The sequence below is a fragment of the Mugil cephalus genome, chromosome 11, assembly GCF_022458985.1.
Source record: "Mugil cephalus isolate CIBA_MC_2020 chromosome 11, CIBA_Mcephalus_1.1, whole genome shotgun sequence".
Lineage (NCBI taxonomy): Eukaryota > Metazoa > Chordata > Actinopteri > Mugiliformes > Mugilidae > Mugil > Mugil cephalus.
In genome coordinates, this window is record NC_061780.1 from 15,715,003 (window position 1) to 15,729,089 (window position 14,087).

The following is a 14,087-nucleotide window of genomic DNA, read 5'->3' on the forward strand; positions in this document are numbered from 1 at the left end:
GATGGGGAATCACAAGCCTTGTGCAGAAATTTAGGTACAGTGTGATATCCAGACTGACTTTGTACTATTTGTCAGTACGCACTTTGAACGGACAGTTGTCTGGCAACAGTATGTTGTTAGTGGGGGGCCTTAGGTTTCCTATAGGTTGATGGGAGGGGGTCTCTGGTGGATCAGGCTTGTTCCGGTGCATCTCACAGATCCTTGATCAGTTGTAGATCTAGAGAATTTGGAGGCCAGCTCAACGCCTTGTCTTGTTTTTCATGTTTTTTGAGTTATTCCTGAACCATTTTTATGTGTGTGCCTGTGTCAAGCTGCATCCTGCTGGGGATGGCTGCTGACATCAAGGAGTGTCATTGTTATGGACTGGGGGCACCTGGTCTGGTCTAGGTGGGTGCTACATGTCTAAACCACATGAATGCCAGGTCCAAAAGTTTCCCAGCAGAACACTTTATTGTAAGATAAGACGGCCAATGTTGATTCCCCTGTCTGTGGTTTTCATGTTGTGGCTTAATGGTCTACAACAATTGAGTAACAATTTAACGTTGACTCACCTACCACTACTATTTGTTCTATATTCCAGTCTCAGTGTGTGTTGCTCATGGTGGTAGTGGTACTATTCAAGTTTTTCACTTATGAAAAAGCTGAACTTTGTTTTGGACATACGTCGCTTACCTTGTCAGGGAGCTAGTTTCCAGCAAAATCACAAGAGAATCCACCTTGGCAGGATTCCCAGTGTTTTTAATCAATCCACATACTATGGCTTGTACTACCGGCAGTTACGGGTGTGTTTTAGGTGTGACAACAGCTTATTGTAACCGCAACAAGATTTGTGCAGCACGCGAGTGACTGGTTGAAGTTAGCCTGTAATTCACGGTGATAGACAGATGGTCATATAACCATCTGCAGAGTATTTTGTGAAAGTGCCTGACCTTTTCTAACCATTTCCATTAGCGACTTCCCAGATGGTTCTATGAAAGAAACATCTGGTGCATCGGGTTAGTACATTTGTAGAAAAAAAACAAAAACATGGTAGGCACAGTGGATACGTGTTTGTCATCCATATTCACACTGAGTAAATGGTGCACAGGTGGGAGGCCCAAAACATGTGTAAGCTTCATTCAGATGAGGCAGCGGAAAGCAGGTTGTTCAGTGGAAAGTAGGTTCGGATTTGTGCATAGGATAGACGTTGCAGTTTCTGGTTCAACCTTAATCTTCTACCAAGAAGACAGTAATGCAGAGACGCTTAAAGATAATTCTATTATTGCTCCGCACATAAACAAACCAGTAATGAAGGCATCTCCAACATGTTCCCTGGTATGAATGATGGAAAAATACGATTGATTGTATTTATTTATTGATAAAATCTTACAGCCTCTTTTACCTACAGGTATGAAAAGGTTCCCCTTCAGTTCATTAAATCCCTGCAGCCCTGAAGGCTGCACACCAGATATGTTGATAAATCCCCACCCTCAAACTGATGAAGTGCTGCGGCAGGGTGACATGTTTTTACATGTAGCTGTCCGCTGTTTGCCTTTATTACAGGGAAATTGCATAATTGTGCTCCATAAAATCTATTCACACCTTAACACTCATCACGCAGTTTTACATGACTTCAATTTTGTCTGTTATCCAGAAGACACAGGGTTAGCCATAACAATAATCCAAAACAAAAAAATATATAACAAAAAAAAGTCAGTTTTTCATGTTCCGTTAATGAAAATACTGACCAAACCGCTATAACACTTGGGACTCACCAAGAAATAAAAGGAGACAGAAACTCAGAAACAGACAATTACACAATGTCTTTAATTCCCACTTTCAGTGTGATATCAATTGTTGTGTCATTCCCCATATTACAAGTCTGACGATCAGTGCCTGCCCCTACGTGCATGCTGTCTTTCCTCCAGGAAACACTGATCGACCAGTGCCACCTAAACCCCGTCGTTCCCCAGCCCGGGAACTGTCACAGCATGTCTTACCCCCTAAACTGTCTGCGTCACCCTCATCCTCCCTTCACACTGAAAGCAGCCCTCCACAGAATCCCATGGAAGTGGAGGAAGCAGCTCCCCAGCGTAGGTTCCACATAGATCGCCTCTCCATTAACTTAATCCTTTTCCTTTCCCTTTTCTTTCCTAGAAGCAGCCTTCTTGGTTTTCAAACTCTTATTCCATTTCTTCCAAACATAAATTGTATCTGCCTTAGCTGCCAAATCCGTATGCCTGTGTGTCTGTGCGACTCCTAAACTCTGTCCTCAGATGCCTTCCATCTCTTCATCAGCAGCCTGGCCAGCTGAGTTGCTAAGTGATATTGGGTCCAAATGGGGTCGAGGTGCTTCATATCTATAAATGTCAATCTCTAAACCCTGTTATTTCTCTTGGGTCCAGAAGGTCGGGCTTGGGGTCAACACCAATCAGCTGGAGTGCTTTTTATGATGAATTTTAACTGAACGTGTATTAGATGTATGAAGGGGGGAAAAAAATGTTGACCACCTTCTGCTCCTTTTTGTGTTCTCTGCATGCTCAGTGATTTGGGGGTTTTCACCATCTTTGCCAAAATCAGTATTAATGATCTGTCAATCTCAAATCTTCTTTTCTTTTCTCCCAACCCCACACCCTGTTTTTGTAGTGTACTGCTGTGGACCTGTGCGTCTGCGTGCCAAACACTCCTGAAGTGTCTCTCTGGCTTCATCCTTCCTCCACCCTGACAGTCCTTTCTCATCAGCTCCCCTTCCTTCTTCGTGGCCCTTCCTATTTTTATTGGACTTTCCTTTCATAATCAGCCTTTCTCCTCTCATTCCTTTGAGAACTTTTCCGCTGTTTTTCCCGTACTCCTGTAGTTGGCGTTACCATATAATTTTTTTTCTATAGTTTTAAGAATTTCTGTAATTTGCATTACGTCAGTTGGCTTTGCTTTCTGTCACTGCGTTTGTCGTTGTGACAAAAGTAAAAGTATGTTTTTTTTCTATCCAGTTTCGCTCTTAAAGAAATGCTTTTTAGTATTGAATTGTTTTTTTTTTTGTTTTTTGTTTAACATGTACATACTGTGCATGGTTTTAAATTTCAACTTGATCCACTGGTTGTCATCGATTATGCATGAGAACAGAGCTGAGTTAAAAGTGTACACATAGCATGTGGTCAGACAACTATGAGGCAAGGCCATGCGATATCCATCAGCCAACATTCTGGTGATGCGATAGCTGCAGATCGATAGCTGGACAGTGTATGTTTCTCCATCTGTGCCTGGCGTTGCGGCTTGGTGAGAAACCTGAAGCCTGAATGCATGCTGACTTAGGCAATAGTACTGAAAGGTCATCTATCAATGACATGTTACTTTTCAGCGGCAAAGGCTTATATGTGTCACAAAGACAAGTTTATGAAATACAAGACCCATCCCCAAAGAAAGCTTTTAACTTCTCAGAAAAGAGAACAACAATGCACACTGATTTGTGGTAGAGCTGTTGTGGAGCTTAAAATTGTAGAGTTGCATCTAAAATTATAATTACTCTTGTTGTGTCATACCTATGTTATGTTCTGGAGTCGTTCTTTTATCATGTGCCTTATTCACTACTTTATGAATGTGACTGCTTTGTTGCCAAAAATATCAAAGGTATTTGATTAAGTGAAGTAGAATTTTATATTTGTGATGCAGGAAAGTTTAGAGCTCTGTAACTTCTACGTCTTAGAAGTAGCCAAGTGAGGGTTTGTGAAGCAGGTGCCAAAGTGGTAATGGATCTCTGTTGTGATTGAAAAACAAAATATGTGTTTAAAGACTTGTTGGTATTAAACAATTAAAGACTAGACCGAGACCCCAGACTCTGATTTGGCATAGTGCATGGATTGCTGTGGATTTTTGGCAAATAACATGTCACAGTATCGCTAGCTTGGGAATGGAGACACCTTTGGTTTAGTTTTATCAAATGCATGTACCCAAGGACATATTATGTCAGACGTTTGACAGCCCTTTTAGGCTATGTATTTCCAAGGAGAAATGAGAGCATAAGGCAGTGTTTGTAGATGTGCACTTGTCTTTGCGTGTGTGTGTGTGTATGTGTGTGTGTACTGATTGTGGCTGTAGCTGGCATGACTAAGCTGTTGCTGGGAAGGAGCTGGGAGGACAGCCCTGTGAGTCATCACCACATCTCCTGGAACTGACTGTTCTCTCCACACCATTAGGACCAGACCCAAGAAATCTGACAGGCCCTGCACTCTCACAGATGCACAGACGCAGACATGCACACATAGGAAGACTTATTGTAGCATCATGCATGTCCAAACGCATGCACACTCTCAACGACACCTGGTATTAAAGACGGGGTCACTGAGTGTTAAACTCAATTTAATGAATCCCCTATTGAATTGCTAGTGTTAGTGCATGCTGGCTGTGCTGCTCACAACCTATAACAAATGGTACATTGATTTTTATTCTCTTGGCTTAAAGTTCAGTGAGATCAGTGACAGAGTAAATAGGTTCTCCAGAACCCACAGGACTGACCAGAGCATGAGTGTACCAAAGAGATGAGAGGGTATGAAGCAATACTATCTCTGCCTGGAACCTAAAACAGTACGGTACAAATCTAATTAAAAGGGTTTGTTTACAGTAAGTCCACCCACACATCATTAAAGATGTTTTATCAAGCCACAAGTGGTTGTGCTCCAGGCCTGTGTTTGGTATATTTGGCTTGTGTTTTTTGGTTTGTGTGAGTGTGTGGCGTCAGAATGAATGTTGAAACTAACATAAATACTTCCTCAGATTTTTTTTCCATCCCTCTTTTTCCATCTTTTGATCTTCATGCTCTTTCTGCATCCTCTGCTTCTTTTCAAACGTATTTGTTTTTCTCATTTTTTCCCCCTCAGATTTATGTTTTCTAGATATCAGATCTCATAATATTTTCTTACTGGAGAAAAACAAAGACGTTTCACGTTTTTTTTAATGAATGGATTCTTGAAAAACACCATTTATACTCCAAACACATTCTGACAGTGTAAACTGTTTAACTTAGATGTAGAAGTCTAATCCCTAACCCTAACAGTTGCTAATACTTTTACATGACATTAAGTGCTGACACCAAACTGAACAAACTTCTTAAATCTTCTTGTAGCCTGGCTCCATTCCATGCCGAGCTCTGCAGCCAAAGGCCAGAAACCAGACGAAGAGTCTCTGTCCACCAGCAGTAGTGGCATTAGCCTGCCTGACCAGGGTTATGCTACCTCTGAAGGTATGGCAGAAGGCACCTCGCCAGATGGGAGTTTGTCTCTCGATGGAAGTACCGGAGTTAGGAGAGGCAAGCTGCTGGGATCGATGCGAGACTGCTCCAGTGACAGCGATGAAGGATGTGCCAACTGGGGATCAAGACACAGGTAAAGAGCGAGAGACAAAGTAGAACGGTGGCTGACATGATCATAATGTACTTATATTTGTCAAGATTAATTAGGTCATGTTCCGAATGTTGAGGCACACATACACTCCAGAGAATAGAAATAACTCACAAGCTTCCTTGGTCATTCATCTACCTGGCCTCACTGTACTTCAGTAGAACCTCTCCATCTTCTTGTCAACCCGTCTTCAATGTCCAATCTTTCCTTGTGCTGTCATTTTTATTTTTAATCCATTTTAATGACAGATAATGCATGCGCCATTCACCCTGGGTCCATCTGAGCCAGTCTAACCACAAATAACTAAATCCTGCATGAAAATAATAACTTAGATTCTTGCATTGAAAGTGTTGTTTCACACCTGTACTTTCACATACAGAAAGAACCATCACTGTTTCAGCCAACTCAGTCTGCCCACAATTTTTTTTTTTTACTGTGCCAACACTAATAACCAAGAGCAGTTCCCACCATATTATATTTGAGCTGTGGCCAAAGCTGGCACCGTCAGCATTTTGTGCTGGACGTTCATATTTATGGTTCTAGGCCCTTAATCAAAGCCCTTTGTGGAAAGTGAATGTTGCTCCAGATCACTTTTCGCCTTTGAAGTTGTTGTGAAATCTATATGGTAATGTGCCCAGACCAGGGATCTTGGATTGATGCTCTGACTCAGAGAAACTTTATGAATCTAGGGTCTGGCCTGATGCTGCTGGCTTCATCGTATTCCAGGAAAGCACTATAACCCTGTTTTCTCAGAATCATTGAGGAAGGGAGGACTTGTCCAAGTCTCTTCGAAGATACATTTTATTTGGTTTGGCCTTCTTGTTGCAATTTGTTATGACTAATGTGCCACTAACTCATAAGAATGCTCTGTTCAACCCTTGAAGAGGGTGGAGGAAGTTTAAAGGGTGGTAATAATATCTTTACGGCTACATGTTTCAAAGCCAGGAGACTCCAATAAAAATAAAATTCCACTTTGAACAAGCACAAAATATTTTAAACTAACATTTTTTTCTTTCTTCTACTACTGAACTGCAGTTACCCTTTTATTTCTGAATCCCATTAGTAACGGGAACGGTGCTGAATGTAATAACAGCAGTTCACAACGTCTAGTTTAGCGGTGGCTGAGTGACTATTTTTAAAAATCAGGTAGTATTTGTGTTTGCTGTATCTCTGTCGCATTCCGAATATTATCAGATCCTGGATCTGCCTCTCCATGTATATCGTATGTGTGCAAATTTATTTTAACACAAGTTTTTTATATTTCCTTCTCAGGCACAATGACCTACGCGAACAGTCGATCAGACACCATGCAGGTGAGGGGAAATATGGATTCAGTGAAGTTATAAATCTGCTCTTTGTTGTGAAAAAGATTTAAATCTCCTCGCATTTCTGCATGGACTTGAACCAACTGTTTCAGATTAAATAAATTCTGATTGCCTTTCTTACAAATCAAATTTAAAATACAGTATGTCCAGAATACTAAGAATTAAGCCCTTGATATGTTATTCTTTTTCGGACCACATAGTCTCAGTAAGAGAGACTCCCTATAGGATGTCCACTTGCATTAATGAGGTGGACACCTATGTGCCAGTCACAGCGATAGATGAAGTACTGGAGGAATATGAACGTAAAGAACAACTGGACTCACATTCCAGGACTGAGTCATCTAGCAGCAAAGGTAGGAAGAAAAACAATGCATCAGTAATATTCATTTGCTGTTAAAGACTTGTCATGTATGTTGACTTTCTTATCCCATCTTACCCTGGGCCCAGGCTTTCGTCCCAACTCCAGTATGGAGCCACAGAACCGAAACAACAATGCCTACACAGCTGCTGTTGGTAATAAAAGGAGCAGTTCACATAGTAAGAAGTCTCAATCTGAGGAGAAAAAGTCTGGAGGGGATAAAAACGAAAAAAAGGTACTAGAAACAAAAGTGAAAGAGAAGATCATTGCTTATACCAGCGTTGTGAAAGAAGATAAACAAACATGGGCGGGGAAATCTAACGTGGACATACAGAAGAAAGGCAAGAGCATCAAGATCAACCCCAGTCCTGCAAAAAGTACTGCACAACAGACAAAACCTGACTTTTCACCAACAAATCGAAGAGCAGTGTCTACAGAAAAAGTTGAAGAAATTCAAAAGGTTTACCAAAATAACTCTACTCCTTCTTCCACTACCATTACACAGGGTAAAATCACCCACAACGCCACATCGCGATTTGGTATGAAAACATTCACTGTGGTTCCTTCAAAACCTTCCTCCGTTAAACCTGCTGCTGCAGAGCAGCCAGCTCACACATCAACCTCTGGTGCCATTAAGATTGATGATCAAGGAAATATGGTGACAGCAGGTATCTCCCGTGATAAAGCTGCTACGTCATCACAGTCCGAGAAAGAAGAGACTCCTCTTCTTGGAAAAGCCAAAGCTTTTTGGAGCTCAAATGAAAGACAGAGTGCTGTGACCAACAGCAAAGGTCTGACTGATAAGGCCAAGGAGAGCACAACAGGCCCGAGAAGTGCCCCCACTGTAGTTGTGGAAACTACACAGAAGACCAGTAACACAGACAGCTTTAAGACAGCACAAAGTGTTTTTTCTAAATCTGCAGAGAGAGTCCAGCCTAAAGAGGCTGTAAAAGACGCTAAAGAACCTGTGAAAACCGTCAAAGTTGTAAAGAAGGAGAGCGTAGAGGTGGAGACCAAGATTTCCGCGTCCAAAAACGTTCAACAGCCAAATAATAAACCTGCCTTTTCCCCTCCAGTAGTCACAGACGCACAAAGAGACATGAACTTCCTTAAACCGTCCAGGCGCACCTCAAGCCAGTATGTGGCAACTGTCATCACTAAAACTTCTTCAGGTAAACCTGGCTCCGTCTCTAAATTACCTGAACAGCCCACTTCGTTGAAAACCGAGACCACTGGCTTCCAGAAATCAGGTCACTCCGTAAAGGTGAAGTCACACCACTCTTCCTCACCATCTTTGGCAGACAATAGGGAGAATGTCTCTACTTCTGCTTCCACTTCTCTTGGTTCTACGCTGTCTTTGCGCTATCAGGAGCATACGTCGGAGAGTCGGAGAGATTTTGTGGAAGACATACCCGATGGGAAAAGATTGGAAAAATGTGTAGGATCCACCAAAGAAAGTTCTGAAATGTTGAAAACCGAAACAACCAAGAATAAGCACATTCAGTCTGCTGGATCCATCCAAATGAAAGTAAAGGCCTTTAATGAAGGAGGAGCATATCAAGAGAATATCAAGCACACTCGACCCAGAAGCCCGAGCCCACCAACAAGCAGTACTCTTAACTCTTTTAAAAAACCAAGCACAGCCCCAAAGACTCAAGTCCCGACAAGTGTAAGTAAAACTACAGTGATGGCGCATATATGGGTCTCTCTGAGATTTTTTTTTTTTTTTTTTTTTACAACTGAAATTTTCCTGTTTATATATTACAGAGCTCAAAGGACATGACTAAGGCAGGCGAACATCGAACCCCTGATGCAAAGACGCTACCTTCTGTCAACGTTTCAAACACTGGTGTGATCCCTGAGCCTCCAGCACTGACAGTGTTTGGGCCAGTTAAAAAGTTCAAACCAGTGATCTCTAAATCTGTCGACAAAGAGACGTCTCTGCACAGCAGCCTGATGGAGGCAATCCAGACTGGTGCAGGCAGGGAAAAACTCAAGAAGGTGAGATTAGGATTAGTGTAATGACCACACATCACTGTATGAATGTATGAAGATAGAGATCAGTCATGAGCTAGAATCATGGGGTAGCATTTGCTCCTCTACATTATATAACATACACTCTTAAGTCAACTTTATTGTCAATTCTGACATGTGCAACACAATACAGGATTGAAATTACCATCCTCAAAGGCCGACGATGCAGCAGCAAAACAGTTTCAGAGCTAGTGTGCCAAGGCATGGTCTTGAATGGGAGACAGAGAATTTAGATTTTCTTCTTTTTATTTGCATTATTAGGTATCCGTCCCCGGCAACCAGAAGAAAGTATCTCATGTTGAAGAGGAGAACGAGAGGTCTGCCCTACTGGCCGCCATAAGAGCCCAGAGCAGTGGCAGCAAACTGAGGAAGGTAAAATACTCACCTCCAGTTTCTATTTCCTCAATTTGACTTTGTCAGCATCCAAGGTGAAAGTCTGCAGTCTCATTTAAGGTCTCATTCACAAATTAATACTAATTTAATATGTTTCACACCTCCAAAATACTGTATAAAGTAAGTATGATGTAATACCAATGCTTGACACCAGCAAGTTGTTTCAAAACAACAACAGAAAAATTAAAAAAAAACTTAAGACAATAATATCCTCTCAGGGTGAGTTGTAACAACTGAGAGGATTATTAACTCAGACTTTTACTTCAGCATCACAAATATGTACTGTATACCTGATGAACATTGGCATATTAGCACTGTCACCACCATAATGGTCAGTTATTCACAATAACAAACACCTGTACTTACTACATTTATACTTAAGACGTATGTTCAACAAAAATGTGAATTTTGTCCATGTTTAAGCCGATTAGCTGCTCACACACAACGATACATGAGCCAAGTTATGCAAGCATGGGTGTCTATTTTCATCCGTCTGCGTGGACTGTGACCTGCGGTTTGCTGTCATGTCAGGATCCATGTGGAATGAAAGGGGCAGAAAATGTGCTGTAGCTGAAAAATCTGCGGTTCTATTTTGGAGGTTCCTTTACCAGAACTGGAATCTTTGGAATGCTGCATGACTAAATCGCTGTGAAGAACGTTGTGCCTCTAAAAATAAAAAAAAAAAAAGCGGCAAAGTGAATGGGATTAAATGATATACATGTGGATGTGTCTAACATAAAATGAAATTGGTGTGTGTGTGTTAGAGGGTCATCGGGCCCTTATATGATGTTACAGCAGCTGGCATTCCACATATGATTATGTGTCTAGAGTTACCGTTGTCTGACTCCTTTCTGTCCTACAGACCAAATCCGTGGCTGCCCGTGAGCTTGAGATGTTCAGGAAAGTGAATTCTGAGGAGGTGGAAAGTGCAGGCTCTTCACCCTCTCTTCCCCCTACCTCTATACCTTGCACTTCTTCTCTCCTCACCCCACCACCACCACCACCACCTCCACCACCATCCGCGGTGGGTCTTCCACCTCCTCCCCCTGTCTTGCCCCAGGGTAAGCCTAACTCTGTGGCACAACCGAACGCTAACACCCTCATGGAGGCTGCCTTAGCCAGGGAGGCTATGCTGGAGGCTATTCGCTCTGGATCTGCTGCTGAGAGGCTGAAAAAGGTACAAACACCGAAAAATACAGCATCTACTCACACCACAGAGTAAACATTGTCAACGGCATTTGTCTGTTTTGCATTAGTACTGTTAGAGTTTCCACTCTAGAGTAGGTTCATGAGAGTAAAAAGGAAAAGGGTAAAGAGTTGCACCTGAAAGTCACACACTTCCCAGATATCAGCCTCTGTTTGGTCAGCAGGACTAAGAAAAATAAAGAAAGTGGTGAAATGAAAACTAAACAAAGTTAGCTCAAGCAAATTGAAGTATACGTTAGCATAACAGGTGAAGCATATTTTTTCTCCATAACTATAGACGGCATAAAATTACCCGGAGAGGTAGATAGAGAGGGGAGAAAATAATGGAAGACATAATAATAGATTGAGTGAGAACTGAAATAAGAGGCCGTAGCAGAAAAGCACTTGGGTTGTAACAGCATCCTCGTTCATCTCATGTGTTTGGTCGGGCTTTCTTGCCCTTACTGGGAGACATCAAAGATCTCCTGCGGTCCAGCAACCGCAAAAATGGAAATCAAGTGCACACTGTAACACATTTTCAGGGAGTGGAAAATAAAAAGTTCAATTTTAGGACAAGGAAAATCCAAAAATTGGGGAGGCAACTTGATTTGATGTGCATAGAAACAACTTTAATCCAATGTGAAATTAATGACATTTTTCAGTTTAGATGTACATTCCTCTTCTTGACAGACTCCAAACCACAGAACAGCCACAATATTTTCTTACTAGCAGGCCATGAACTATTGTTCCCTGTTTCTTTTAACTAGATCGGTCCACCCAAAAAGACGGTCCGAGTGAACGGGAGACTGGGAACCATTGGAAGATAATCCACTGCACCTCAGCCTTGAGATGGAAACCCCTTCATCACCATGACATTTATCAGATTTAATTCACTTTAGCAACTTAAGTTCTGTTTTGTTTTTTTTTTTTTTTGCTCTCCAGAAGAAGGAAAGATTTCTTGAAGCTATCTTGATAGATTTGATTATTTAAAAGGGGCTTCACGTCTCTTACTACCGATCATACACTTAAATGAATGCAGTTTTAAAGGAACAGCAAGGCAGGGATGTTGATATTTTCTCGTAGCAGCCAAACACCTGCTCCAAGATGTCATAGGTGAAAGGTTTGCAGCCGCGTAGAATATCAGACCGCTCCGCTTCTAACCGTAACTTGCTTCTTAAATACATCTTGCCATGTGTGCTTGAATTCAGCACATTTTAAGCAGAACGTTGTACAAAATTGTGTGCCAATGAAAGCAAATTTAAATGGCTTATCAGACTTTCAGATCATTATTTTTTTTATTATTATCATCTGCCTTTTCCACAATAAGTTATAAATGCCTTATACTGTTCAGTGTTATGTGTATGATGATTTTTTTTGCTTTGTAAATTCTATATGGGATGCAATAACTTAGATCTGATGATATTTCCAGATGTGGAAAATATTTTATTTGAACAAATGATTATTTAAAATGTTCGTACACTTAAGAAAACAATGGCTAGGTCCATTGGCAAGGCTTTAGGTGTATTATTTTCTGGTCCATAATGCCAACCTCTGCAGCTCCTGGCTGTGAGGAGGACGAAAGTGATGACTGGCTCGTGCCTCTTAAGCTCAATATGCTTCTGGTTTAGCTCCTAACCTTTAGTGTGCTGCTCTCAAAGATCTAAAGACACTATGCCCTGCTGAAGCATACATTTTATATATAATATATATAGCATGAAGCTAGGATGAATCTTACCTTTTTTTTGACATTTCAACATTTTTGAAGCACTGCTATTGAAATATATGTTTGGTGGATACCACCATGAGCAAAGAGATTGATTTTTTTTTTTTTTTTTTGATCAGTAAGTCATTAACAATATTAATGGCTTCATAATGTAAAGTAGTAATTGATGGGAAAGTAGTTGAATAGGTTACGTATCGCCTTAATTCAAGCATTATTGATTTCAGTCTGCTGGTGAAAGATCACTGTGTGAAGCAGCTATGAAGAAGAGAGTGGACACTGCCATTAAAGGTAGCTATATATAACAGCAGTTATAGAAGATGTGAGGCATTCGACTTGGATCATTTCTATAAAGAAGAAAGATTTAGAGCATTCAGGTAAAGAAGTTGGCTGCTGTGTATTGTGAGAGTAAAGGGAGTTGATTTAATTGTTTTACAGAGATTTATTTCATGTCCCGCTTCAGCATTCTAAAAAATATATTTTGCAATTTCATGTTTGACCTCAAAAATTACATCCACAAGAGTGTTTCTATTTCATTTTTCCTTCTATAACTGGAAATACTGGTTTCAATTTTATGTGAACACACTAAAGCCTACAGCACAGTGTAGCAGTGTATATTTTGTAAAAAATCGTCTCGATTGAGTTGATTTATTCCACCAATAATGTAAAAATTTTATAAGCTATTGCTTTTTAAGTTTTAAGTGCACATTGTTTCTGTTTTTATTTTTGGGAAGGTTGCACAGTTCTTTTTGTTTACCTAATTTTTTTGATTCAATAAATGATTTTTGTAATCAAGCAAAACCTGACCTACGGTTTTCTTTAAAACATGAAATTACACGTATGTGTGGAGAGCGTCCCCCCGGCGCCTCGGTTCCGTGGAGACTGTGGTCATTCTGCTGTCCTTATGAAATATATTGTAACCTCTCTGGCACACCACAGATGAGCTACTATTCCGGGCAGCAGCTCATGACCCTGACTGATCACTATGTGGTCTCACAAAATTACTCTGAAAGAACGTGAAGCTTCCCTGCGTTCCTGATTCCTCAAACGTTAGTCACTGTGCCACTCCAGCTTCAATACTCACATTCCCACATTCACCCTGCAGTGCACATGGATGATGCAAAGATCCATATAAGTTGCAAAATCACATGAACACACTCGGTGTACTTGAACGTCCTGTCCTTGTTTATCGGTTTGTGCTTGTCTGCTAGCATGTACTGGACGTGAAGAAGGTGTGACGGAGTGAAGTGACCATAGCTACACTTTCTATTGACTTACTCGTCACAGACCGCTCCAGATTATCTTTAAATACATGTCATCTGTTAAGTGCAAAGGTATTCCCAGGTAAAAGGTCACATTTTTAAAATTTTTTTTAGGGAGTTTGCACTACCAGTGAAATATCTCAAGAGTGTGGCATGGACTTGATTCTCCAGCCAGATCTGAAAGTCCCCGCATGGACCGAGGCCACTTTTTTTTTCTTTTTTTCTTTTTTTTTTGTGGTGGGTGAAAATCCGTGCTTGATCCACTGCCTTCCGAATATATATATATATATAAAGAGTGTGCACGGGTGGGCACACGTCTCTGTGTGAGGGTGGGTGCGAGCGATATTTTTGTTAGCGAGCGTGGCTGCCCAGCGGTGCCAAACCATTTTGACCGTCTCACCAACGTAAACAACCTCCCCAATCCAGAATTACCAGAAG

The 14,087-nt window shown here is 41.1% G+C and overlaps 1 protein-coding gene across 6 annotated transcripts in view; it reads left to right on the top strand.

The window, feature by feature from the left end:
- Positions 1-13,188, top strand: part of cobl (cordon-bleu WH2 repeat protein) — a 49,303-nt gene extending 36,115 nt beyond the window's left edge. For 5 of the 6 annotated variants that reach the window (XM_047598319.1, XM_047598322.1, XM_047598321.1 and 2 more), the window contains 9 exons: positions 1,908-2,072; positions 5,099-5,357; positions 6,645-6,685; positions 6,898-7,050; positions 7,145-8,724; positions 8,823-9,056; positions 9,351-9,461; positions 10,345-10,659; positions 11,435-13,188. In XM_047598319.1, coding sequence (XP_047454275.1) covers positions 1,908-2,072; positions 5,099-5,357; positions 6,645-6,685; positions 6,898-7,050; positions 7,145-8,724; positions 8,823-9,056; positions 9,351-9,461; positions 10,345-10,659; positions 11,435-11,494 — 2,918 coding nt within the window. In that variant the 3' untranslated portion in view covers positions 11,495-13,188. The remainder of the gene's footprint in view (positions 1-1,907; positions 2,073-5,098; positions 5,358-6,644; positions 6,686-6,897; positions 7,051-7,144; positions 8,725-8,822; positions 9,057-9,350; positions 9,462-10,344; positions 10,660-11,434) is intronic. The other variant, XM_047598324.1, reaches the window with a different exon arrangement.
- Positions 13,189-14,087: the final 899 nt, after the last annotated feature.